The sequence below is a fragment of the Pteropus alecto genome, unplaced genomic scaffold (assembly GCF_000325575.1).
Source record: "Pteropus alecto unplaced genomic scaffold, ASM32557v1 scaffold131, whole genome shotgun sequence".
In the NCBI taxonomy this organism is placed as follows: Eukaryota; Metazoa; Chordata; class Mammalia; order Chiroptera; family Pteropodidae; genus Pteropus; species Pteropus alecto.
The window spans coordinates 2,522,263-2,549,368 of NW_006434709.1; the positions used below are offsets into that span (position 1 = coordinate 2,522,263).

Here is a 27,106-nt window from a genome sequence, read left to right on the forward strand (position 1 = left end):
CCATGGAAGTTTTTGCTGAGGCGTTAGGACTCGAGCAAAGATTTGAAGAATGGCCGGGATTTGACTAGTGGAATGTGAGCAATTGAATAAAAGGACAAATTAGGCAATGTAGGGAATGCTTAGGAAACTTTGAGCAAATCAGCCTGGCCAGTATTTAGACACTTGGTTCCTCATTGACTAGATTCCTATTATAGGGCCATGTCTGAACCTAAGGAATGAAGGTAGCCCTGTCCTTAAGTTGCTATCCACTATATAGGGTGAATATAGTCATCTCCTCTACAAAGGTTGGAGGATAGGGATGGGGGCCTTGAGTAATTGCTCTCCTTCTAACCTGCTTTCTGCCTGTCCCTCATAGAGTTAGATTGCCGAGATTCACTTCCTGGCTTAATCACTGTGAGCCTTACTTTCCCATCTGTAAAATGGGGACATTATCATATTGTTATTATGAGGATTGAAATAATCCATGTAAAGTGCCGATATAGTAGTACTCGTAATAGTAAAAGCTCAGTAATGATAGCTATTGTTTTTATAACCTCTAAATTAGATTGGAAATATTAGTGTTGCTTTGTTGGAATTACTTTAGATTCTTAAAGTGAGTAAATGTTCAGGATGGCTTGACTGTTTAATTTTGTGTAACTAGATTAAACTAATGAGCTTTATAAAAAGCTGTAGATGATGGACATATTTGCCTGCTGCAGCCTCATCTCTGGGGAATGAGTTTCCCCTAAGAATTGTTAACAGCAAGAGCATATCCACACCAATTGATGGCCATAGTTCACACTGCCTGTGTGGCTAAAAAATCTCAAGGTCAGAATTCTAAATTAAAGTGATTACAGGTTATTAGTGCCCCAGATGCACGAGCATATCCTCTCTGGAACAACAATAGACTTTACACTCAGGCCTCAAAGGCTTTCCACAGATAAATTCTAAGGAACATGAGTTAACAACAATGACAAAACCCCTTACAACACTACCATGGGTGAGACTCAGTGGAATAAGAAACAACTATAGAATCAGTTTGCAGCAAAAACTTTAGGTATTGGATTTGCACAAACTATAAAATATTTTACAATATATAATATTTTTATAAGAATTAAAGTTTAGAAACAAGTATAGAAACAAGAGACTCATAATTGACTAGATATTTTTAAAAGAAGTGGTAGCAATAGTAAGGCCTGGGTATTTTTAATTTTATTCCAGTCAACATTTTCTGTGTCAAACACTACATTAGGCAATGGTAGAGAAGACTGCAGGTACCTGTGCTTATTTTTAGGTGCTTATAGTCTACTCTTGCCTTTGGAAGGCTGAAGACAAAAACAACAATGGAGACTGCAGACTTATTGGTCTAACAAGATTTTTTGGCTGTCATTTTACTGCCCACACATAGCCAGGTCTGTCCTATGAACATACTAGTCAGCTCAATTTACCTATACCAAAAATTAATCAATACATCTTGAGTACAGTAGTGCTTGCCGTTTTAGAGTTGTTATTTCATTGGCAGAGCCTTTGATACCAGGGATTTTTCTAGGTTCTGGTCTTTGTAAGCTCCCTTCTACCCCACACTCCTAACTCACTGCCCAAAGAATTCATCTATAAAAAGACAAAGATAATACATCAACAGGAAAAGTATACATTTGCCTACAGACCTTTAATCACTTTGAGAAGTGACTAAAATACAGCAAATATGTACTAATTCTGGAAACTCTAACCTCTTGTAGTAAAGAAATTAATGTACGTATTTATAAGGCCCAAGTGAAATAATTGATATCGGGAAGAACAAAGTACTGAAGGAACACAGGGAAGGAGTGGCGTTTGTCTGAGTGGGGGGTCTGAGAAAGGTTTCAAAGAAAAGATGGCATTTAAACTGGAATTTGAAAGAGGAGAAGGATTTTGATAGTTGAGTAAGGAGGTGTGTATCATAGAGAGCATTCTAGACTGAAAGAAGAGCATGAGAGAAAAAAATACAGAGGCTTGAAAGTATGAGGACTTTTTCTGCAGAGGTGAGAAATGTGGCTAGAAATCTAAAAAAATGGGACTCTTGCTTCCCCATTTTGGAGTTGCCTCTTTTTGCCACCTTCGCTCTCATTTTCCCCCATTATTGTTCATCTTGTTTTGTTCCAAGGGGGGTGACCCCTGTTGAAATACTTGGAGAATAACTTAATTGTGCACATTAATGGGATCATCAGAGATATTTTATTTATGCGAATGAGAACGAAAATTTCACACACATTAATAAACGATATCTTGGAATGGATGATGGGGCGATGTTTTTCAGGTTGAAAATATCCTCTTGCATGACCGAGGCCACTACGTCCTGTGTGACTTTGGAAGCGCCACCAACAAATTCCAGAATCCACAAACTGAAGGAGTCAATGCAGTAGAAGATGAGATTAAGAAGTAAGCTTTTCTTCTTTCTTGGAGTTTTTTCCATTATTAGATTAGCAACTTTCCTTTCAGCTTATGGGTGAGAATGTCAGAAAGGGAAAACAATAGTGCCAGTCAGTCACTCCTCTTCTCAGAGTGTCGTGTTGGCAGTTGGGTTATTTGACTTTAAGTGGAGGATGTAGAGGGCAGTCACAGTCATTGATGAGTTGAGTAAAATGAAGGACTCTCATAGCCCTTATCAATGGGCCTGTGGTCATCGTACATAGATATTTTGATTTATGTCACATAGCCCTTAAAAAGCTGAGTAGTATAAACACCATAAACATACTGTGATGTTTGTAAATGGGATCACAACGACTGTAACATTATTAGTCATTTGGATGCGCTTTTTACTGAACCCTAAATTGCTGCGTATTCCTGCCTTCTCATAAGGAGCTCGCCTGCAGTATAGTGGAATTAGAGGTGAGTAAGGTTATTGATGTCTCTACAGATATTGAATCACTGACTTCCACAAGGAAAAGCTTCTTTAGATAATGTGACTCCAGTAAGAACCTGACCTATTTTCCCCTGTTATCCAGTGTTGAATTTTTCACAGGCAACAGCACTCAGTATTACTATTAATAAATCAGCAGTCTAGTGTGCCTACTCATATCGTGATCCTCTTTCTCCTTTCCTGCATTACCCCTGGCAACCAATCCTGGAGCTGGCCTCTTGCTGTATAATTTTGTCCAAGGCCCTAACGGACACCTGAACTTTCTGGGCTCTAGAGACTCAAGAAGCACAAGTCACATGCTTGGTAACACCAAGACACTCACTTTGAAAATGAGCTCATATTCTTCTTTTCTTGAGCCAGAGATAAGAGGAAAACTGTCGTTTCAGCCTTATTTTATCAGTGAAGATCCATCCACCTCCCACCCTAGCCAGGGCCCATTTTCTGCCGTTCTCCAGGGTGTTACAGCCAGTATTACATCTCTGTGTCAAGCCACATTAGATGAGATTACTATTTTTAAAAACATATCAGCAAAATATAGTATCAGACAACAAGGATATACAGGAAGAGATTTCGTTATTTGAGGACCCAAGAAAAGTTGATTTTAGAGTTTATTTAATGCCATAGTGTCTGGGTCCCCACATACTCTTAGATTAGGACTGCTGCTAGAGGGCCACAGGTATATACCAAGGACAGCTTTTCATTTTATCACAGTTACTATTTCATGCTCTCTTCTGCAGATTGCTCCCAGGGAGCTAACTCTCTTTCTCTCATATGTATGTATGTATGTATGTATGTATGTATGTATGTGTGTGTGTATGTATGTATGTATTTCTGCTACTCCTGGTTTTAAATTATATTATTGACATATTTAACAAAAAATGAATCTCTCGATTGTAGATACACAACGTTGTCCTATCGAGCACCAGAAATGGTCAACCTGTACAGTGGCAAAATCATCACTACGAAGGCAGACATTTGGGTAGGTGTCAACTAACCTATCCACATCTCAGATATCAGCAGTCTCGACTGCAGACTCCCAAGTTTAATCCAGGCAGTGCCATAGCAAGTGTGGCCACTGTACCATATCTTTGTCTACTTATCCCTCGGGGTTATTCTTAACTCAGGAGTGACCAGCCACTGCTTCTTGAAGCGTGTCAAAGAAAATTACTTTAGAGCTCTGAGAAAATTATTTAGGCGACCTGCCCATTGTTTAACTGGTTGTCACATATATGTTACTAGTTCTTAGAGCAAAACAGCTGAAATAACTTGTTCTTTATTGGAGCACAACTTGACAATGATGGTAGAAGTAATGTAACTAAACAGCTTAATAGTAACGTTGGGTTTTGAATTCAAATTACTAATAGGTGAATAGTACATAGTTTTTATATCTGCTAGTAAATGTGGATGGTGCCTGAATCTCTCAGTAGACCTATTCACGGTTATGGTAAATAAACCACTGGTAGCATTCTACTTTCTTTATTTTTTTTAGGCTCTTGGATGTTTATTATATAAATTATGCTACTTCACTTTGCCATTTGGGGAGAGTCAGGTGGCAATTTGTGATGGAAACTTCACAATTCCTGATAACTCTCGATATTCCCAAGACATGCACTGCTTAATTAGTAAGTATTTCAAGTTTCTAGTTTCATATTTTTATCTCTTAAGTCTAGGAATGAATTTGAGATAAAGGGATTAGATCCTAGAAGTGGTGAGTTGGACGCAAAGGTTAAAAAATCAGGTGATACCATTTGGTCACTCAAAGATGATATAACAATGTCTAATGAGAATGATGGGGATTTTTTTTGGTTAGAAATATAAACTGTTTTACACCTGAGCCAGCCACCTGAGCAGAAATCCTGACTATGCTTTGAACAGTACAGTATTGCTCTGTTCTCTTGCAGTCTATATGAAAGCTCTGGAACCAAAGGAGTCCAGCTGACTCATATCAAATGATAAGAAATTTATCTTTGCAAAACCGGAAGCAACTCAAATTAAAATGATTGCAATACATTGGCTGGAGTGAATACATAATTAAGACTATATAACTATGAAACTAGGTTTTTCCTCTCATTTAGGTTAATCGCTGGATTTTGATAACAAGCATTTAAACTCCACACTTTGTTTAAAATGTTTTTTTTTTTTCAATTCCCTACTCCTTTGCATCATCATAGCAAGCATATGTGCTAATGTTCAGTAACCAGATGGTACAATAAGTAATCTTTGCATAAGACCCTGCACTAAAATGCTGAAGAAACAGAGATTTTTTTTTAAATAATCTTTTTATATCAGTCAAGATATGTGGCATCTAAATTTTAACCATTATGGATTATAAATCCTGAGCAACTGAGTTGGGGTCCTGGGTGGGGATGTGAGAGAAAATAGAAGCCAGTGTAGGGCAGAGCATCTGATATTTGTTGAGGGTCTACTTGTACCTCATTTCATTTTGAAAACACTATATAGTAAATGTAATTATTCCCATTACAAAAATGAGGAAACTGAAGCTAAGAAAGTATAGGTAACTTAACCAAGTTAATATAGTTACAACTTTTTAGTGACTACCCATTCCATTGTGCCAATTTTATCAACCATCCTCTTTCATTTATTAATAAAAAAGGGAAGGGGATATTTAAAGGAATGGAATGTGGCATTTAATGGTCGTTGGGTTGTTTTCAGAGGTAAAGCATTATATCTATGCTAGAATTGCAAATGAGATTGAAAGGAAATATGGGAAGATGGCCAAATTTGATGCTAGAATGATTGGAATTTGGGTAATAAATTTTTTTCTTTTTAACATTTGTGCAGAAAATTCGTATTAAGAAAAACAACTCTTTATGAATGTCTGTAACATGACATCTTTCCTAAATTCCGATCTATTTCAGTTTACAAACTATTTGAAAATTCTTCTGTCACCCTAAACTCACAGGTCTAAAATTAAATTTATCGTCACCCACCCCACTACCACCCCCTTTTACTCCCAGTTTAAAGTTTCCCTCTCCTCTTCAATTTCTCTCAGTGGTGTCACCATTAAAGTCTGGATAACCGAAATTTAAGGTTTTCTTTAGATTTGCCTAGCAAGAGGAAGGAAAGAGAATTTCTTAGATATCATTTGTTCTTTCTTTGGCATTTCCCATTTTCATTACATTCTCTCTATTTTCATCATTGTCATGATAGGATGTACAGACTGTCAGCTCATGCCTGTACTGGCGGATTGGCCATAGCCTCTCCCCTCTCTCTTCAGTCTATCCAAAACACCTTCACCATAAGATTCATCTTCTAAAATGCCACCCTGTCATGTCCTGATTGAGTAAACGTCATGGCTACAGTAGGCCCAGATTCTTAGTATGGCATTTAAGATGCTTCATATTCTGATTCCATCCCACCCACCCAGCCTTATTTCCCTGTAGTCTCTGACAAAGATACCTCTGCCCTGGCCTTCTGGCTCCTCTGTTTCCTGTAACAAGGCATTCTTTTGCCTTTCTCCAAGTCCATCTTTGCTCAGACTGTTCTCTTACATAGAATGTCTTTTTCTCTGCTTTCCTCTGACTAACTAAATTCTTTTCTGCCTTTAAAGACCAGCTCAAGTCCTCCCTCTTCTGCAAGGCCTTCATCACAAGACTGCAGCCTCATCATTTTTTTCTGAACTTAGCATCTAAACCATTCATTTGATATCTTGAGCAATAAGTCGCCTTGCATTGTTGTTTGTATATATACGTATGTGTTTGTATGTCTTCTTAAAGATATTTTCTGGAGGCTTTTTCCAGCTTCAGAAAGGGCAGCTGCAGACAGACAAATGATCTATAGATCATGGTAAAAATGGAGATGTATTTTTTATTTCGTGATTTCTTTTAGATTGGAGACCAGCTCATATCTCCAACAAAAGAATAATAATTAAATTCATGAAACTTGAGTTTTGATTATAATTATCAAGAATGACCATTTGTTCAGCAAGATCATATGAACTTAGGAGGCCATAAGCAAGACCATGTAGCTTCCTAGGGACCAAAATACAAAGTTGGTAATTTTTATATTGAGAGTTTGAATCCCTGTTGTGCAAGACACAGAATGCAAATGAACTTCAGATATCTTTGTTATAATTCAAAAAATTTGTTATTTTTTTGTGGATATTAAGAATTTCAGAAAAGTGAGAACTTCTCTTTCTGAGTGGAGGAAAAGGGCTATTGTACTATCTGACTTTTATAGAAATAAGAGAAATAAAAATTTTATAGAAATTAAAAATTTAAAAACAACAAAATATTGGTAGTAGAGAAATTAAGCTTCCTACTAATGTACTAAGTGTTAGGATATTACTAAATAAGTTCACATGTTTGTTTTAGGGTATATGTTGGAACCAGACCCTGACAAAAGGCCGGATATTTACCAGGTCTCCTACTTCTCATTTAAGCTACTCAAGAAAGAATGCCCAATTCCAAATGTACAGGTATGTGAAAGGTGCTTTTTTAGGGAAAGTAAACACCATTGAATTGTCGTTTAGAATTCCCAGGGTGTTAATCAGCTGTTTAAATCAATGTAGATGTATCTCTCGCTTTATCTGGCAGGGGGCATTCAAGCAGAACTAATTATAAAGCAGTTGCTATAAAGAGAATCCAATTTTCCCATAGAATTTCTGTGGGAAATAAAACTGAGGGAATTACACTGGGGGAAAAAAAAAAAACTCTAGGGATGGAGTTGAGCGCTTCCAGTGAAGATTGACCAAACTAATGTTTTGTCAATTTTCACAGTTCACAGAGAGCCACATGCTTATTGTATTTATCTAGAGGTGGCAGGCTGCTTTCTTGAGACTTGTCCCCACGCCTAGTGGAACAGAAGCCCCTTGTCTCTTTTCTCCTTCTTGTGGCAGAGCTTTCTCGGTTTTGCTTCTGCCATTGGCCATCTATAACTCACATTCCTTTTCTCCTGCCGTCCCCACACACATCAGGCCATAGGAATGTTTTCCTAAGCTCTACACTCACTGTTTTCAGAGTACAGTTCTTGCAAACTCCCTTTTTACAGTCTTGGCACATGGTATGATCCAACTCCCTTGACTATTTTACTAATGGATGCCATCATAAATAAAATTTAAGGTGAAATTGTCTTGCTTGTTTCTCCAATAATGAACTTCTGATGGCTAATAGCTAACATTTCACTTTCACTCCCACATCTGGATCAGAGTTAGGAATCATTCAGATGGAGCTCAGAATATTGACTTTATTATTAATAAGATCGAGTCAGAGAAAGTAGCTTGACCAGTCAGACTCTCTTATATTAGAGCCACATGCCTGAGCAGTGAGCACCTCATTCCTTAGAGACAGGCTCTTTCTCATCAAAGAAATCTGTGATGTCCTTTTTAAAAAAAATTTCCTTTCAATTCTATAGAACTCTCCCATTCCTGCAAAGCTTCCTGAACCAGTGAAAGCCAGTGAAGCAGCTGCAAAGAAGACCCAGCCAAAGGCCAGGTAAGAAATGCCTTAGTGAGCATGTACTTGGTTGCCTCTGTAACAGGGAAGGGTGCCTTATATTTCTTGATTCTTCTACCACCATGACCAGAGGTTGCACAGAACAAGAAAACAAGCTTTGTCTCCTCTAGGTAGAAGCTCTTTGAGAGTGCCAGGAGGAATGTAATGAAATACAGTGATCTACATTTGAAAGAGAATCAAGGACTCCACAGCTGTTTCCTTTGCTTGGGAATAGGCCAGGGCCATTCAGAGATGAGGCAACAGCAGACTTTAAATATTACTTTGCTAGTACAGGAGTGTTCGAACAGGTGTCCCAGCCTTCGTTTAGCCTCCTTCAGCACCCTAACCCCACACCTCCCTTTCCTTCTTATTTTCTATGGCCCTGGCCACATTAGGAGAGTACTGGTCACAGTACTGAGTCCATGAACAGCAAAAGAGCCTGTGGATCTTAGCTAATCATATTCTGTGTAACCTAGGGTCTTCCAAGAAGCAGATGCTAAGAGAGGATTAAAGAAGCTAGGATTTTATTTGAGGAAATGCCCCTGCGAGTGAAAATAGGAAGGGAGCCAGGGAAGGCTGGGAGAGCCATCAGGGGCGATATAAGTCTGACTCAGAGAGGAGGAGGAGGTGTTTGGGTGGAAGTAACCTAGAAATTGCCGCACAAGTTAAGGAAGGTTCACCAAGGTGTCGGGAGTCCTCGAGTCAAACTCAGCTACCAGAGGAGTCCCCTGTCTCCCAGGAACAGGCCTATCTCTTGGTCTTTTGCACTCCTGTAGTCGAAGTTCTACAGGACACATTCTCATGCTACCAGGCCTTCCAAATGGCAAATTCTGAGGGTGATCTTAGAGCTATTTATACTCTTCTTTTTCTACCACACTCCCATAGCAAGGAACCAATAGGGTCGAACTGTCAGCAATATGCCCTAGATGGGAATATGTGAATTTTAATAGAAGGGTAACTTCTACATTAAAAAAAAAAATCTTGGCTATTTATAGAATGCTTGCTGATGTGGCTCTAAAGTAAGGAGACTTTGGAGCAAACTATATCCATTTTGTTACTTTGTAGACTATTTCTTATATAAGTCTGTCATGCTCACCTCTGGGTATTCCTTTTGGGACTGATTTACTAGCTTAGTATTTTGGATTTATGACCATCTGTACTAGGCCCAAACATTGTATGTACTGAGGCTAAGCAAGGATCCATTCCCACAAAGCATGCACATTTATAAAAATTATAATAACAACTAATATTTGAGTGGTCCTCTATTGTGTAAATGTAGAGAATAGTACCTACATCATAAGGCAGATGTGAACATCAACTGCATCAATGATTGTGAAACTGTTTTAGAGACTGTAGAGTGCCCATACTTTCAGTTTGTATGGCCCTCAATAATGCTGCAAGAATACACAGACCTTACAGCCAAGAGATTTGAGTCTAAGTTGTCTTGGCTATAATTTACAATGATTTCATTTGCAATTTCATATTTGCTCTCTGATTTTGACAGGTAGGTTTTTCTTTCTAACTCTGTTTTTAAAGTGGCCACTATTCATTGAGGTATCATCTGTACCAGATACCATACTAGGTACTTTACATAAATAAGATGACTTTTTCCCTTTAAAACAAACTCATGAGGTTGCTGTTATTTTCATTTTACGGATGAGAAAATAGACTCAGAATTCTAAGTTGGCCAAGGTAGTCAGTCAATATGCGCTTAGTAAAAGAAGCAGACCTTCAGCATCCCCACTTTTTCCACTCTGTATGACTTCCATTGCGCCCCGCCAGAGGCCTAAGTGATTTGCTCAAAGTCACACAGATAGGACACTTAGAGCCAGATCTCCTGGCTTCAAGGTCTGTATTTTCTCACAGCATATTGAGGCCCATATAAACTAACATTTTGAGCACTCTGCATTTTGTAAATGATTTCATAGTCATTGATGCATTCGATGTTCATATCTGCCTCATGATGTTGGTATTATTTTCTCCATTTTACACATAAGGGACCCAAGGGTAAAAGAGGTTAAATGACATGCTCATTATCATACAGTTAGTAGATAGGGAGCTAGGACTCAAATATAATTTTCTTTGACTCCAAATCCCAGTGTCTCTAAGATTTCAATCACCCTTAGGAGGAGTCCAGAGTGGAAGTTTTTAACATTTGGTTTTCTACAGAAGCCTGTTCACCTCTCTCACTCTTGGTTTTATCTTTCTTACACCTTTCTCAACATCTGTTCCATTTCTCTTCCCACCTCTCCCAAGTTAACCTCCCCAAACATGATAGCTTTTATATTATGCATTTTTCCCCCAGTACAGGAGCATCCCTCTGGCAGGATACCAGTGAAAAATCTCAGAGTCCAGAGTGGACATACCTTGGAGATATGTCACAGGGATGGACACAGGGCCAGTTTTTTTGCTTTCTGATTTGTATTTCATGGAGGCTGTGCCAGACGTATTTTGGAAATATTCGTGAAGCTTGTTTATTTTGGCCTTAACATCAGCTATGCTCCCTAAAATGCATTTTCAAAGGACAGTCACACTGATCTGAGTTGGTCGTTGCCAGCTGCCAGGACTGCTCTATATGAATGGAATTCACTACCTGAGCTTTGGCGCCATCACAAGAAGCAAGCAGACCACACAGCATTCCTCCCTGTATTAATTTGGATTAGATTTGCCTATGAGTTGCAGAAAGTCCAAAATGACAGTGGCTTATATAAGATTGATGACTATTTTTTTCTCTCAAGTAAACAGAGTCCAGGGCTGATAGAGCAATTCTCTTCCACGAAGCCCTCAGGCACCCAGTGGTGAGCTTCTTCAGGCTCACCACTCTACTGTTCCCACGGTTATGGCCATGACCTCATGGACCAATATGGCAGCATTCTTGCTCCAAGCAGCAGGCTCGAGATATGGCCGAAGTAGAAGAGAGATGAAGGGCATGCACCAGTTATTTCTTAAGGTTTCTAGAAACTGCCACATAATAATCTGCTTACATCCATGTAAGGCCAAAACTTAGACACATTGCCATACCTGATTACAGGAGAGACTGGGCAATGTGATTTTTACTCTGGGTGACGCTATGCCCAGCTAAATATTATATTATCATGGAAAAAAGCAAATATGTATATTAGAGAAAATGGAGTTTTTGTTACACTTCCCAAATCCATTATCTTGAATTATTTACTTACTCCTTCTAGTTGTCCTATTGGATCAGCTCATTTGCATACTTTTAATTGTAGAGAAACCATTTTGACAGCTAGTTCTAATCAAGTTTGAGTTCCCTTTACATCTGAAAACCACCTGCTCTAAACTCCTTTTTGCATCATCACCCAAGTGTATTCTGGGAAGTCCTAGAAAGTATTAGGTAAAAGGGTCCCAAAGTCAAATAAGTTTGAGAAACACTGCATTCTATACAGTGCCATCTTTGAGGTTCTCCATATGTACTCACACATGAAAAGTTCTGTTGGTAAGAAGTCTGCTAAATATTTGATCAGTATGTTGAACTTATTTACCCATGAAAGCGTCACTCATAACATCTAGTAACACATAACACCCTCTGGGAAATGCTGATTAAGCAGATCTAGAAAGTTTGGATGAGCGTAGAGGAGAAAGCTAATCCATCATGTGCTCTGTCTGCCCCTCCCGACAGTTTAACAAGAATCTTTGTTTATTCTTTTCCTTTTCTAGACTGACAGATCCCATCCCCACCACAGAGACTTCCATTGCGCCCCGCCAGAGGCCTAAAGCTGGGCAGACTCAGCCGAACCCAGGAATTCTTCCCATCCAGCCAGCCCTGACACCTCGCAAGAGGGCCACGGTTCAGCCCCCACCTCAGCCTGCAGGTCAGTTACTAAGGTGGTTGGAAACTTGGTATACCTCTTTGTTATCCTGGACAATAGAGACGTCTTGGAAAGCCTGGTTTTGCTTCAGGGATGGAATGCAGAGGCACATAAAGAATAATGGTTTTCTTTGAGGAACGAGAGGTGAGCTGCCATTGAAATTATACAGCAAGAGGCCAGCAAAAGGGGAGGCCTGTCATTGAATCTGCAGGGACTCTCCAAGACTTCTGAAGCCTGTTGTCTCTATTTTGTCTAGTCTTGGACCTGATTTTATGGCTTGGTCCATTTATCCCATACCTACCTCTTTATTTCATAGACTTCTCTTTGCCTTTAAAGAAGTAAAAGTCACCTCTTTTCGACATACAGAAATTGTTTGTTTAATGGTGTCTCTTAAATTATCTGTCACTGTTTTGGTATTCCTTTTCTAATGAGGTGATTGAGTTCAGTTTCATAAAGAAGATTGATCTAAATTATTAAGTAACTGAATGAAGCCGTCACTTCTACCAGCAATACGCTTTTGGTGAATTCAGTGGCAATCTACCTATAGCCAGGCATCCAGACTGGGGTTTTGTAACCTACATGTTACAAAACATCAAAGAATGCTTTTCTACAGCGTGCTAACAAGTGTAAAGATAGGGTTTATATACAGAAGCATCAAAGGCCAATTGAATTTATAGATATTCAGGATGCTGACTAAAGGAATAATTGACTAAATGGGATGGTGAATAAGGGAAGACTTTCTGAAGAAAGCAAGCATCGAATCTTATTTTGAAAAATATGAAGCACAGAGTTTAGCAAAAAGAAAAAACTTTCTAGGTGCAAAGATAGCGAAGAGCACAAGGATCTTGAGATTATCTGTCCATTTATTGTCCCCTTTCTTGCTTTGGCAAGAAAGTAAGCCAGTTTTATCCAAGAGTTTTGAGCCCTTATATGTAGTTTATTCTCATTGCAGGATCCAGCAATCAGCCTGGCCTTTTAGCCAATGTTCCCCAACCAAAAACCCAGCCCCCACCCAGCCAACCTCTACCACAGTCTCAGCCCAAGCAGCCTCAGGCTCCACCCACCCCACAGCAGACACCTTCCACTCCAGCCCAGGGTCTACCTACTCAGGCCCAGGCCACACCCCAGCACCAGCAGCAACTCTTCCTCAAGCAGCAACAACAGCAGCAGCAGCAGCAGCAGCAGCAGCCACAGCCACCGCCGCCACCACAGCAGTCAGCAGGCACATTTTACCAGCCGCAGCAGCAGGCCCAGGCTCAGCAGGTAAGGTGGTCAGTCTGACCCTTGCTTTGCATTTCTGAGTTGTCACTGAAAATGCCCATTAGGTACAGGAATTCACTTTGGGAAGACAGCCATTACTCATCATATTATTGCTTCTCCCAGATGTAGATACTATCAGGTGTTGTGTAGTGGAGCAGTCACTGGATCACTTATACCCCTTTCACCATTCTTCCAGGCCATGCGGAATTCTTCACCTGACTGAGGAACCTCAGGGAGGGAGCTAAGTTTTAAGGACTCTTTTTTTTCTTTTTTCTTTTTCTGACGTAACTACGATAGCATTATCATGCTGTAACAAATAATAATAATTTCTAACCAAATATGCAGTAGAGTTTAACTCTTTCTCATGTCTCTTAACTTAAGAGATTCACATATTGTATTTACTTTTGATATTTTTTCATGTTTTTTACTATGAACATATTCATTTTATAACAATGACTATATCTCTTATCTTTTAAATCCCCCTTTAACCATAGATGCCCTCTCCCACTTTTTTTCTCTTTTTGTCACTTATTGTTTTGAAGAACCTGGGTCACTCGTTCTGTAGAATTTTCCACATTCTGGACTTGGCTGATGGCATCCCTGTGGTGTTGTTTAATGTGTTCCTCCATCTCTTGTGTAAACTGGTAATTTCCTGAGGCTTGCTCAGTATTTGATTCAGTTTGATTGTTCTTTGTTTTTCCAGTTATATCACACCAGGGGCATATAATGTTTGGTTGTCCTCTCTTTTAATAATATTAAGCTCAGTCAGTGGGTTTGGTGTTGTCCATCCGATCCATTCATTTAATGTTCCCCAGCAGCCTTTTAGCCATTGCTGGTCATTTCCTAAGTCCATTAATTCATTAGGAATGGCAAAATGGTGATATTCTAACATCCCCTCTTCATTTAGGGGCTGGAGTTTTTCTGTGAAGAACTTTTTTCATCAGCTGTTTGATTATCCTGAGGTACTGTTTGTACAGAAAAAAAAAACAGAAGAAATACATGATTCTTTCTCCATGTTTACCAGTTTTCAGAATGAGTTTGTTCTTAGTATCCAGAGGTGGACCAAAAAAAAAAAAAAAAGTGAGGTTTTTGTTTTGTTTTAGTATCATTATGAACTCATGGATCTTAGCATATTTGATATGTTTCCATACATTGTAGTTTTTAAAACATTTGTTTATTTTGATGCTCATGTTGTCCCAACTTTGGCCAGTTCAAGTCTCTTCAAATTGACTCCTGGGTCCTTTGGCCGTGACTCCAGTAGTCTTTATGGTTTCTTTGTTCTTTGGTGTAACAAGCTGTTCCCAGCTTATGCTGCCCTTGACCTGGAATCGGCCATTTTTCTCAGGAGCTCTGTTTCCTTTTTATGGAAATGGTATTTAGAGACCATAGTCTTGGTGCTAGAGATACTCATTTGCTAATGGATTAGTTGTTTTTAGAACTTTTCAGTGGACAGTTAGGAAATATATTTTGTTTTGTTAATAAAATATATACCATGAATTCAAATTTATGTTTCTAATTCAGACATGTAATTACAAGATTTTTATGTAACTTCTTGGATTTTATCTTCATATTTTTCTCTTCTCGAAATCTTGATTCCTAGCAACATTAACATTCATCTATAGTTTCAAGATAATAAGAATAGGATTACTGAAAATAGTTTAAGATTCCTTTGCCCTTTTTACCTTTAGAATTTTTAACACTATTTTCTGGTGAGTTTGGTTATTAATTCGACACACAGATTACATTGCTTCATTTTGCTTTTGATTTTTAGTTGTTTTTTTAAATTTTGCTTTAATTTTGTTTTTATGAGAATGAAACATTTACATAGTTTCAAAGTTAAATTTGCATAAATTCTATCCCCTTCATCCCATTTATAGAGGTAGCTTTCATTCCTATTTCTAACTCGAGAGTGTTCCCTTTTAAGAATATATAGCATAGTTTATTCAATCAGTCCCCTGTTGATAGACATTTAGTTGTTTCCAGCATTTTGCAGTTATAAATAGGCAGCTATTTACTGACATCTGCTTCTTTACTAACCCTTTAACTTTGTCCCAGTAGGCAAACAATATCCTCTCAGTTAGCCCTATAACGAAGTAACAGAACTTGGGATGTTCAGAGACAGATCTTGACTTTTGTTCATCAGTAGGCCCTTGTTTGAGCTCTATCTGTGTGCCTAGCACATAGTCCTTAGCAGTGGAGAGTAGAAAGACATAAGAAGTTTCTCTATTTTTAGGAAGTTTACAAGAGAATATAACTTGAAACAATTCAATACCAACATAAAATAAAATATTAAGTGTAGTAGAGTATTCTGAATATTTTGAATGCTTAAAGATAATAAAGATAGAGCTATTGGGAAATTATTTTTAGAAAGAGATGACTTAATAGCTGGGCTAACATTTAGGTTATTCTTTTTGTTGTCATCGCTTCATCCTGTTCATGTAGGGAAGCATTTTAATCTTGGCTACTTCCAAATCCCTTTTTAAGAGGAATTACTTCTATGATGGGAGATCATTTATTAGCTTCTGCTACACTCTAGCATGTGGAGTCACAAGATGTGTAGTCAGATGGATACTCTCAGGAGAGGCATAGAAGCCTACCCAGAAGCCAGTCTGCAGTGCAGGAGGCAGCACAGTGCAGTGGATGGAGCCTGGCAGTGTAAGGTGCTGCTGTGTTTGTTCTGATGCCCGCAGGTTCCCCTCATGAGTTTCAGGCCAAGCTAAAAGACTCTACCTACCCTTGCCTTTGGTTTCAGCACCGGTCTTAGTTGAGACATTCAGAATATCATTCTGAGACAGGCTTCTGTTCGCCTCCTCATTCCTTGACACTCTCTCCTACTCAGTTTCAGGCAGTACACCCAGCAACCCAGCAACCAGCCATTGCCCAGTTCCCTGTGGTGTCCCAGGGAAGCTCTCAACAGCAGCTGATACAGAACTTCTACCAGCAGCAGCAGCAGCAACAGCAGCAACAGCAACAGCAGCAGCAGCAGCAACAGCAGCAACAGCAGCTGGCCACAACCCTGCATCAACAACAGCTGCTGACTCAGCAAGCCGCCTTGCAGCAGAAGCCTGCTGTGGCAGGAGTACAGCAGCCCCAGGCACAGCCGGCCGCAGCCCCACAGCCACCCCCTGCCCAGGAGCCAGCGGTAAGGATCAGCCAGGGCTCAGAGCGCAAAAGCGGAAGAGGGGCATGCAGTGAGGACTTGGGAAAGAGGTAGTAACAGCTGGCGTGGTGGCCTCTGGACTAAGGCTAGGTTGCTTCCCCACCCCGTGGTTAAAATATTTGATCTTTTTTTGATATATCCAAGAATGGAATGAAGTATTCTATAAATGTTAGAGGTTTTTTTTTAAAAGAAGGATTCTAGGCTACTAATGAAGGTGAACAGTCTTATTTATCACTTTGAAATTAGGCTGGCAGAATAAGCTCTTTATTGTCTCTTGTGTTGAGCAGTCAGAGACCATAGTAGGATTAGAGTTATTTCCTTTCTCTTCTTCAAGGGGAAGTTTGACCACTGTGGCCTTTTCAGGCTCTGAAGGTTCATGTGAGCTCCCACCATTACCTTGAGTCCTGACAGTGTTGTGTTTATTCTTTGTCTTGGACAATAGTAATAACCACTTCAATTAAGTCTACCATACAGCACCCTTCAAGTGCCTACTTGCCGGGACCATTTGCCATGCATGGCCTAATCCCTCTGGACACCAGAGCACCTGAGTATTGTTTGAGCAATCTTGTCAGTTAAGAAATAAGGCATGTCCTCTTTTAGATACTGGCTGAGTGTAGCATCAGAATCCCAGCATCCTCTCCTGATCGACTTCTGCTGTTTCAGCATCCTCAGGCACATTGTGTTTTGGCCTTTAATAAGTGCCCTTAATTCTGTACTCATAGTTTTCTGAGTGATAGCGATAGATAATTTTATAGTGATAGAAAAGAGATTTTACATACCCAGCTAGTAGAGTATCACAGCTACCCTTATTCCCAGAGAAGTCCAACAACTAGATGAATGAAGGAAAAGTAAGAAACCATCATTCTGAGGATTGATTTCTAACAGAAGTTTGTTGCCTGTCTTAAACTAGAAAACCTGCACCCTTTCAAAAGGAAGCAGTGCTGTAGATAGATTGCCTTCTTTAAGTCTAAGTGCGTGTTCGCTGTCTTTACACCTTCATTTCTGAAACAACTCAGTTTTCCTGCAGGTGTGTGGTAGACAGCTCCTCTCCATGTTTTTAACAAGAGATGAAGTTCCTCTTGTTAAGCGAAAAGGGTTTTTAAAAAATTATTGTGTGATGCAACTAGTTGAGATATTAATTATCTAGTCCAGTCTTCTTGTTTAATCTAACTGACGGCAGCTAGCTGAGACAAGAACAGAGAGTCCCGATCTGTGTTTAGGGTTAACAACAAATGCTCATCCACAGGGATGAAATGACCAACTGCCACTGACTACACTTCTTATGAAGTTCTCTCTACTTGCCCTGGACAAAAGTATCCACTCTCTCGGGAATGATTTACGAACCTCCTCCATGTTCCTTGAATGAAACAATACTTTGAGCACTTTGTTCAAGGGTAGTTGACTGAGGGAATGGCGAGGGAATGGGAGCAGAACACACTTATGCCAGGAGCTAGAGAGTTTTCCAGCTTTGACCAGCCCTTTCTTCGATGACCCTTGGCAGGACTTACCTAGGGAAGCGAGTGAGTGAATGTACAGTATACACCACAGCCATCTTACAGCAATAATCTGCAAAGGAAAATGGCCGTATGCCATAGATGTTTATGGCCATCCTATTAATAATAGCCAAAAGAATGGAAGCAATGTTAATCGTTCAAGAACCCAACTGCAGCCGTTAAAAAGTCTGTACTTGGTTATAAAGTCTGTATGACATAATGAAAACACTCATGACATAATGTTAAAAGAGATTTCGAATTATGGGAAAAGAGACTGATAAATATTAAAATACCAGAAAGGTAAGGACATTTGTATTTGAGTGGTGGAATGGAAGTCTGGGGTGGCTTTTCCCCCTTTTGTCTGCATTCTTACATTCCCAATGTGATTGTACTCCTTTTATAATTATGTATTTTGTTTTTTAAACAAATCTTTAGCAAGACAAACATCTGAGTGTGCTTTCCTGAACTGTAGTCAAGAAACACGAATTCTACCCCCAATTGACCCCATGACCTTGGGCAAGCACTTAGTCTCAGGGCCTTGGTCTCATCTCCTTTAAAGAGAGGGACTTGGAATCCTTATTCTCTAAGGTCCCTTTCAACTCTCACATTCTTAGATTTTAAATTGAAATAAAACTATCTGCCAGACATGGTTGTCGTGAGAAGTAATAATCAGGTTGTAGCCAGTTTGTATTAGTAGATTGCTGTGATAGGGTAAGGTGTCCTTGTAATGGAAGCATCTGTTTCTTAGTGTGCCACACACAGGTACCTCTTCTAGGTAAGAGGAGGGGAAGTATTCTCCAGGTAGTCTGGACTCTTCAATTAAAGACTCAACAGTTAGGTACCCTTTTCAGAGTAATGATTGTCTTAAACTCCAAGAAATAAGCAAATCTAGTTCTGTCCTTAAAGCTTTTCTGGCCCCTGTAGGTTCTGGCTTTAGGCTGCTTCTTGCAACCCTTAACTCCTGAAGCCGTGTGGAGCTGGAGCTCTGGTCTTCACAGAGCACTCTGCTTCTCCCTCAGAGATGCAGTCAGCTGCTTTACCCTCTAAGCATAGTTTGATTGATACTAGAATCTTATATTGTGTCACTCACCCTATTGGTGAAGTTCCTGTGTACTCACACATGCAAATAGCCTGTCTCAACAAAATAAAAGTCTGATTTAGTATGAGGACAGAAAATCCCAGGCTGTCTGCATCCTGGCCCAAGTAGCTGGACACTGGTTTCCCTAATCTCTTGGAAGGCCTGGACTTGAAGACACAGAATGTGGGACCTGAGCTGCAGCATAGAGGGGCAGCTCTAATCAGACTAGAGATTGGTGGGAAGGGATAAATACCTGAGGCATTTAATATTTTAAGTCACTTTATCTCTGGATTGATAGGATTGAAGAAAAGTGTTAGGTGACCTCTTAACTTTATTTGTTCACTTTCTTGACGTTCATTTTCTGTGACGTAGCACTTTGTAGACTGTGACTTATGCTTCAAGACTAACCATGTGGCCCTAAGGGTGTGGCCACAAGGGTGTTCCCATGTGTTTGTTTTTCTGTGGTGACATTTGTCCTGCCTTTTGAAATTGGCCCACATCTCAAAGGTTTTTGTGTTATTAGCTTAATTATCAAGGGCTTTTATTTTACATTTTGTTTGTTTATTTTTCAATTACAGTTGACATTCAGTAATCACCAAAGGCTTTTAAATTTTTTCTTCCTTATTGTGTTCTCTGTCTGGTTCTTTAATGCCATTTCCAAACTGACAGTTGGAACAAGTTAGTTGCACTGCCCAATGCTGTCCATTTTCTCAGGAGTTGCCACAGAAATCTTATAGACTCATCCTATCAATGAAATAAAGAGTGTTCATGAAAAAACAAAAAAAGCACTACCATTTATTAATCACAGTGGAATTCTTATTCCCGACTAGTAGTCTGAGAGCTATGTCAGAGAGTCAATTTTCTCTGAGCAGAAATCATTTAGCTCAAATGTGTTTTAGCTGGAGGTGTGTCTTCATTGTTTTCAGACAGTGGTTAAAGCCTACCATTTGGAGGCATTTTGAGCAAGTTCCTATGTGATCCCAGAAGCAGAAAGTTGTCCTTTAGGACATGTTCTAGATCTTTAGAGCTAGGAATAGCTTCTATAGTCTTATGTTCTGGGCTGCGTTGCTTATGGTTACCCTATATATTGTTGCTGATGAAGATTAAAATTTATGTATAAACACCAGATAAATACTATGTTGGTATCAGTCCCAAAGTTGTAGTTCAGACCCTCAAGGTCTAGTTTTTGTCTTTCTGGGTATTATTGATAAACTCAGCCATTTGAGCTCCATATTAGCTCTCATGTGGCATTTTTGGTTATGCTTATCTGTTTATTTGTTTTTCCTTTTTTTTTTGTGGGAACATATTTTTTTATCTCTTTTCCTAGCAGATTCAAGCCCCAGTAAGACAACAGCCAAAGGTTCAGACAACCCCACCTCCTGCCATCCAGGGGCAGAAACTCGGATCTCTCACTCCTCCATCATCCCCCAAGACCCAACGTGCTGGGCACAGGCGGATTCTCAGTGACGTAACCCACAGTGCAGTCTTTGGGGTCCCTGCCAGCAAATCAACCCAGCTGCTCCAGGCAGCTGCAGCTGAGGCCAGTCTCAATAAGTCTAAGTATGTGATGTTTCCCCGTATCCTTCTTTTTTTGTGGGCAAGGTCTGCAGTGGTCTGTTACTGTGTGATTCTTTGTATATGTATATAGATATGTGTAGATGTATATATATAATGGTACACATCTCTGTTTAATAAGAAACTGAGTTTGCCTGTAGTGCACATCCTTATTTTCAGAAATAATTTCCTATTTTCCTCACAGTTTCCATTCTCTCATCCTTTCTGTGCTCTATGGAGTATTTTCTAAACTCCTGATCCAACCAAATCTCCATGTTGAAAATCTTTCACTGACTTCCCTTTGCCTGTGGGGTAATATCTGAACTCACTGGTTAACAAAGTCTTGTTGTACCACATTATTGGACTTACCATTTTCCATCTTCACAAGCATTTTGTTCATCCTATGTCCTCTCCCTTAACTGTGCAGTCCTCTTTGTCTACCGAGGAAATGTTAATTTATTCATCAAGATCCATGTCAGAGGTTACCTTTTCTTTGATTCTTTCTCTGGTTGTGATATAGAATTTTGTCTGATCCTTTTTTTTAAGCATGTATCACATTGCATTATCATTGTTTATGTGTCTATCTATATGAGTATGTCTAGCTGACCTAGCCTAGAGTTCCTCCAAGACAAGGATCACGTTTCAACCTTTGTAAATCCAGTGAGTGGCCCTGTGCCTAATATAAAGTAGATTGCAATGAGTGTTTGTGGTGTAGATGCAATTTCAGGCCTTCGGCTTTTTTGGAAACATGCACTCTAAAATTAAAAATCTCTAAATCATTAGCTAAAGGCAAAAGGTATCAAGAGAGACTTTATAATAAAATTAAGTAATGATACCTAGAAGCATAAGGTAGTGGTTAACTGTCTCTTTTTCTCTTGAACTGTGGTAGTGACCATTGCCGGTGGCTCTTAGTTCTGTGCATGCCAGATCTTGACAGATGCAGGGCAGCCTGAATATGCATCAGTCCCAGCCTCTCCAGGGTCAGTTATTGTGGATGTTGTGGTGGACACCACAGGATACACAAGCCTTAAAAACAAGTTGCTTTGGGATCCTGAATTGAAGAGTTGCAGATGAGACCAGAAATCTAAGCAAGGGAGTAGTGGGAGATAGTGAATTATGACATTTATTTTCCACAGTGGAAAGGCTATCTGTGGAAACTGTCCAGTTGCTGTGGAATGTCCTTTTAGAAAATAACCGTGGAAAATTATGGTTTGACGCGGAAAAGAATTTGATCTTGAAACAAAGAGAAAATAGGCTGACCCCTTTCAACTTTTATATGTCTTTTTATTTCGTGGGGATGGGAACCTACCTAGGTCTGCAACCACCACTCCATCAGGCTCTCCGCGGACCTCTCAGCAGAATGTTTATAATCCTTCGGAAGGTTCTACATGGAATCCCTTTGATGATGACAATTTCTCCAAACTCACAGCTGAAGAACTGCTAAACAAGGACTTTGCCAAGCTGGGAGAAGGTGAGTAGTTGATGTCTTTTTGTGATTCTTGAACTTTAACTTTAGAGGGGCACGCATATGAAAATGTGGGCTTGGGTCTGTCTTTCTCTCAAAGGCTTGATTTTGAAGTATGAATGCAAATTGATTTTTATTTTTACCAAGTCTTTTCATCCTCAAGAAGTCCTAATCTGTTGTGGATGTGGGCAAGGAGAATGAGAAACTTAGGAAAGATTGGGTAACATAGATCAGGATGGCAGATCAGGATGGTCACTTCTTGGAGGGGTATGATGGTTCCCTCATCCTACGTGGGCTTATTGTCTCAGAAATTTGTAACTGCTTACCCATGAGAGTGGGTACTCATGTGGGCACTGAACCTTTGACTATCAGAATTCTGTATTACTGTTGACTGACCATGGAGAGGAGATCAAATAAACAGGAAGTGTCATTTCTGCGCTCAAACCCACAGTCTGATTTGGAAGGCAGGACACACACACACACTTTGGAAAACAACAGCATACACCCTGGGAAATTTTACAATATGATACAATTCGAAAAGAGTATCTCAGTGTAGACAAGAGCACAGGGTAAAGGAATGATCCGAACCAAGTGAATTATATGAACTTTGACCACACATTTTAGCTTTAACTATGACTTTATAGATACCTTTTTAAAATTCATATTGTTTTCTTGCCTTTTTAAGCAGAAGTTAAATAGGGTTTAACTTTCTTTGACAACTCATTGTAAAATTATTTCATTGTTATATGTGCCATAAATCTAAACTACAAAAGAAATACCTTTAAGACTGTTGAAAACTAGTATTTTTACACTCGATTAAGTGACTTTCCCAAGTTTTTAAAATTCTTGTGTCTATTTTTAATAATTTCCTGCCTCTCTTCTTATTCAGCTGTTGGCTTTCACATTAAGCTATTGTCATTGTGCCTGTGCCTCACAGCCTCTCACGGCTGCCATCTCCCCCAGTCCCTCTCCTCCTTTCTAAAGTGCTTCCAACATGGAAAGCAAATCATCAAACTCATTAGAATTATATAAAAAGAAATAGATTGAATGAGGGCAGAGACATTCTACTCTGAGTAATGTGCTTCAGCTTTAGGGCTTTAGCTCTAACTGTCTCTTTGCTGTTATTTATTTATTAAAATATAATGTAAAAATTACCATCTTAACCATTTTTAAGTGTAAGGTTCGGTAGTATTAATTGTATTCACATTGTTATGTAGCCAATCTCAGAACTCTTTTCCTCTTGCAAAACTGATCCTTCCATTTCTCAGCCGTTCTCTTGGTGATTGCAGTGACTAGACAAGGACTTCTGAATGGCCAAGGTGCTGCCATAATGCAGTAAAAAAGGAGTCAGATCTAGAAAGCAGTTCAGAAAGTGCCCTGGGGATACATCATGGGATTCTGCTGGAATGAACTGAATGGTATTTGTCCCTCCAGGCAAACATCCTGAGAAGCTTGGAGGCTCAGCTGAGAGTTTAATCCCAAGCTTTCAGCCAACCCAAGGTGACGCTTTTGCCACTTCCTCCTTTTCTGCTGGAACTGGTTAGTATCTGACATCAGACATCTGAAACACAAACTCACTATTGTCACCTTCACACTGTTTTCTACTCCACAGATAACTCTAGCATCCCAGTGAGCCATAAAGGAAAGTATAAGTTTCTTGATGGTAACTTATATTTTCCTTTATTCAGAAGATTTCCAATAAAAAAAGATAGAGATAAAGGAAGATCTAGAATTACTTTCAGTTGAAATGACACGATGATCTGGCAGTAATATACAGGATTTGTTCTCTCTAGTCCCCAGACATTTTTTAAGCAAGTATTTCTAAATCTGGGGAACATCACTCTGATAATCTCTTGTAATTGCTTAGGTTCTTTGGAATGACTTGAAAAATTCTGAGAATTAGATGTTCTGTCCTATATCTGAGACTCTGCTAGGCTGTGTTTTTGCGTATGTGTGTTTGCTTCTAGGGAGAGGGGGTTTCTTTTTAAGTGAGACTTTTTTTAGGGTCTTAAATATCTTTGTGAATCTAATGAAACTTATAGATCTCTTCCCTCACAAAAATACATGTAACCGTAATTTCATGCAGTGTTAGACTTCAGCTTAAGACTCTAGAGTACATCTTTATCATCATATTTTAAAACCTATTTTTTTCACTTAATAAATCTGGTATGATTCCCCCACATCATTAAAGAAACTCCTAAAATATAACTTTAAAAACGCCTGCATTAAAAAAAAATCTACATTAAATTCCTTTATATGGAAATATCCTAACATATTTAACCAAGTACCTTTTTTTAAAACATTAATTCAATGTCAGTGTTTTACCATTGAAATTTCTCAGCAATGGATGTGAGAAATTGTGAATATATTCTTTGTAGGATATATATTTTGTAGAATATATATTTTAAATGTATTCTTTGTAGGATATGGAATTAGATATACTTCTAAAATTGATTTTTTGTATTGATTTTATATTGATTAATTTCTGCTTTTAACCTTATATATTCTTCTTGCTTTCTTTAGGTGTGTTAGTAGTTTTTCTAACCTCATAAATTTCTGATTAGAACTTGGCTGTCATTCCACAGTATTTAATATATAATGCTTTTTTATTCTTGTTTTATTGATGTTTTTAAGTTGCAGTTTTGATTTCTTCTTTACCCAAGAGTTACTTTGGATATATTTTAATTGAATTATGATTATATTGCCTATGCAGTTTTTGCTTTGGGGTATTATGAAGGGATTTTCTGTTGTCCAGTTTTTTACTCATTTTATAAATGTTCCATATCAATAAATATTAATCTACAACATGACTCTTAATAGACTAGTAACATTGTATTTAACATCTCCTTTATTGAATATTTAGGTGGTTAATTTTTCACCATATAGTCTTGTAGTAAAGTTTTATTTATATCCTTTACAGTTTAAGATAACTTCTAGGAGATTATTTACTAAATCAAAAGATATTTGTATTTTAAGGCTTTTGATGCCTATTTCCAAATTGCCCTCCAAGAATGCTATTCAAATTTTATTTTGATCAATAGTGAATGATAGTAATTTTCCTTCTATTTCTCCATCCAGCCCAGGTCAGAGGTTGTAGACAGGAGACATTGTTTATTGGCCATTTTTGTTTTGGGGGGGATTTGTATTGTTTGTGTCCTTTGCCTTTTTTTCTTTTTTTCTGTTTTGTGTTCATTTTGTTCTTATTAATTTGTATGAGCTCTTCACATGTCATACATTATAAACATTTTTCCCAGTTTGTCATTTGTCCTTCATGAGTATTAATTATCTCCTCTGACCCTCTCAACAGCCCTTTCAGGTTGGTACACCATCTGCACATCAGTTACAGTTGAGGTAACGGAACACAGACTAGTCTCTTTTCCAGAATCACATAGCTAGTCAAGTGGCAGAGCTGGGACACCAACCCTCTGGCTCCAGAAATTCCTCTCTCAGGATTTCTGCCACATAATGAGGCAAAATTAGTAATATTTTCTTAGAAAATCATCTGTAGTTTACATTTTTTTAAATAAAATAGAACAATACATTTAAATCTTTTTAAGTATTTTCTTTGTGTATATCAATTTTAATTGTATGTATTTGTGTTTCTCTTTTTCTTGTTAACTCTAGCTAGAGATTTGCTGTTTTATAATCTTTCAAAGACAACTCTTAGATTTATAAAATCTGTTTTTATGTGTTGTAATTCTTTAACTTTTCCTTTTACCTTTTGATTACATTTCCCTGTTTTTCTTAGTTTTGCTTTGTTGATAGCAAGAGAAACACAGTAATATTTTTAAGAATTCTTTACAAAAAATAATGAAAGCATTTAGAATTTTTCTCCCAATACAACAGTGGTTGTGAAGCAGCATGAGAGTGGGGAAGGAGGCTAATTATAATATCCAGAAAGACTTTTCCACAGATATTCCAGTATTCTCTTTTCTTCTCCCTCCAACTGCCTACCCCGCCCCAATCTTTGAGGATTATTGTTTTTTGAGAGTGCTTTCTACTAGGTATCTGTTTCCCTCATAAGAAAAAAAACTGAAGTTTTAACCATACTATAAGTCTTCATATGATGTTCTTACTGTTATTATTTTGGAATAGGCATTGGAGTTATTTGGGAGCTACGCTTTTTAATATTGCATTGAATTTTTTGTGTGTTATTTTTCATTTTCAGCTTTGTTGTCTGGTCCATATAATTTTTAAATTTATTGATATTTTGGTCTGGTTTAAAGTGCTTAGCATTTGAAATGCCACACAGTTGACTAAATGTACCAAATGTGTGAAGCACTGACTATTGTCCTTGAGGGGGAACATCACAATGATTACCAGCTGTGGTACTGAGTGGGATACAGTCTCCCCGGAAAGGGGATCAGAGAATAAGCTATGGATGAGTCTTTTTTGCTTTTGAATCCAGCGTTTAGTACAGGTTGGCCCAGCACAGATTTGCTGAATGAATGAAAAGAGTTGCTTTTTGCGAAAGAAAAGGAGTTTGGATTCACCAGTGTTACTGACTGAGGTCTCCAATCATTTTCCATTCACTCCCAGTTTGAATGCCCAATTCTTTCACACATTGTTGTGTTTTGTTGTATGTTTATCTGTATGAACTCTTTTTTTTTAAGAGTTGTTTTTTGTTATGCTTTTGCCTTTCTTCCCCTTTATGCTTACTTTGAGGGTTTTAATGGCAGTACTTTTTTTTTTTTAACCGGACCTTGATTAGCAGCTGTAAAAACGCATATTTTAATAAAATTATGATAGTAATGAGAGCGAACATATATTGAGTACATGCTACTTGCTAAGTCTACTAGATAAGTGCTTTTTGCACATCTTCTTAGGTGATCCTCACAACAGCCCACAGATGTTAAGTAGCCTATCCAAAGCTACAGCTGGATAATGACAGAATAGAGATTTGTATCTGGGCAGCCCAGCTCAGAAGCTATAGTC

General features: G+C 38.6%; 1 protein-coding gene across 16 annotated transcripts in view; it reads left to right on the top strand.

The window, feature by feature from the left end:
• The window catches only part of AAK1 (AP2 associated kinase 1), a 158,989-nt gene that overhangs the window by 102,650 nt on the left and 29,233 nt on the right, over positions 1-27,106 (top strand). For 10 of the 16 annotated variants that reach the window (XM_025045175.1, XM_025045182.1, XM_025045174.1 and 7 more), the window contains exons 6-16: positions 2,276-2,397; positions 3,776-3,857; positions 4,368-4,500; positions 7,213-7,316; positions 8,252-8,331; positions 12,010-12,164; positions 13,114-13,424; positions 16,261-16,563; positions 20,480-20,712; positions 22,002-22,177; positions 23,606-23,710. In XM_025045175.1, the coding sequence (XP_024900943.1) occupies positions 2,276-2,397; positions 3,776-3,857; positions 4,368-4,500; positions 7,213-7,316; positions 8,252-8,331; positions 12,010-12,164; positions 13,114-13,424; positions 16,261-16,563; positions 20,480-20,712; positions 22,002-22,177; positions 23,606-23,710 (1,804 nt within the window). The remainder of the gene's footprint in view (positions 1-2,275; positions 2,398-3,775; positions 3,858-4,367; positions 4,501-7,212; positions 7,317-8,251; positions 8,332-12,009; positions 12,165-13,113; positions 13,425-16,260; positions 16,564-20,479; positions 20,713-22,001; positions 22,178-23,605; positions 23,711-27,106) is intronic. The other 6 variants (XM_025045183.1, XM_025045177.1, XM_025045184.1 and 3 more) reach the window with 4 other exon arrangements.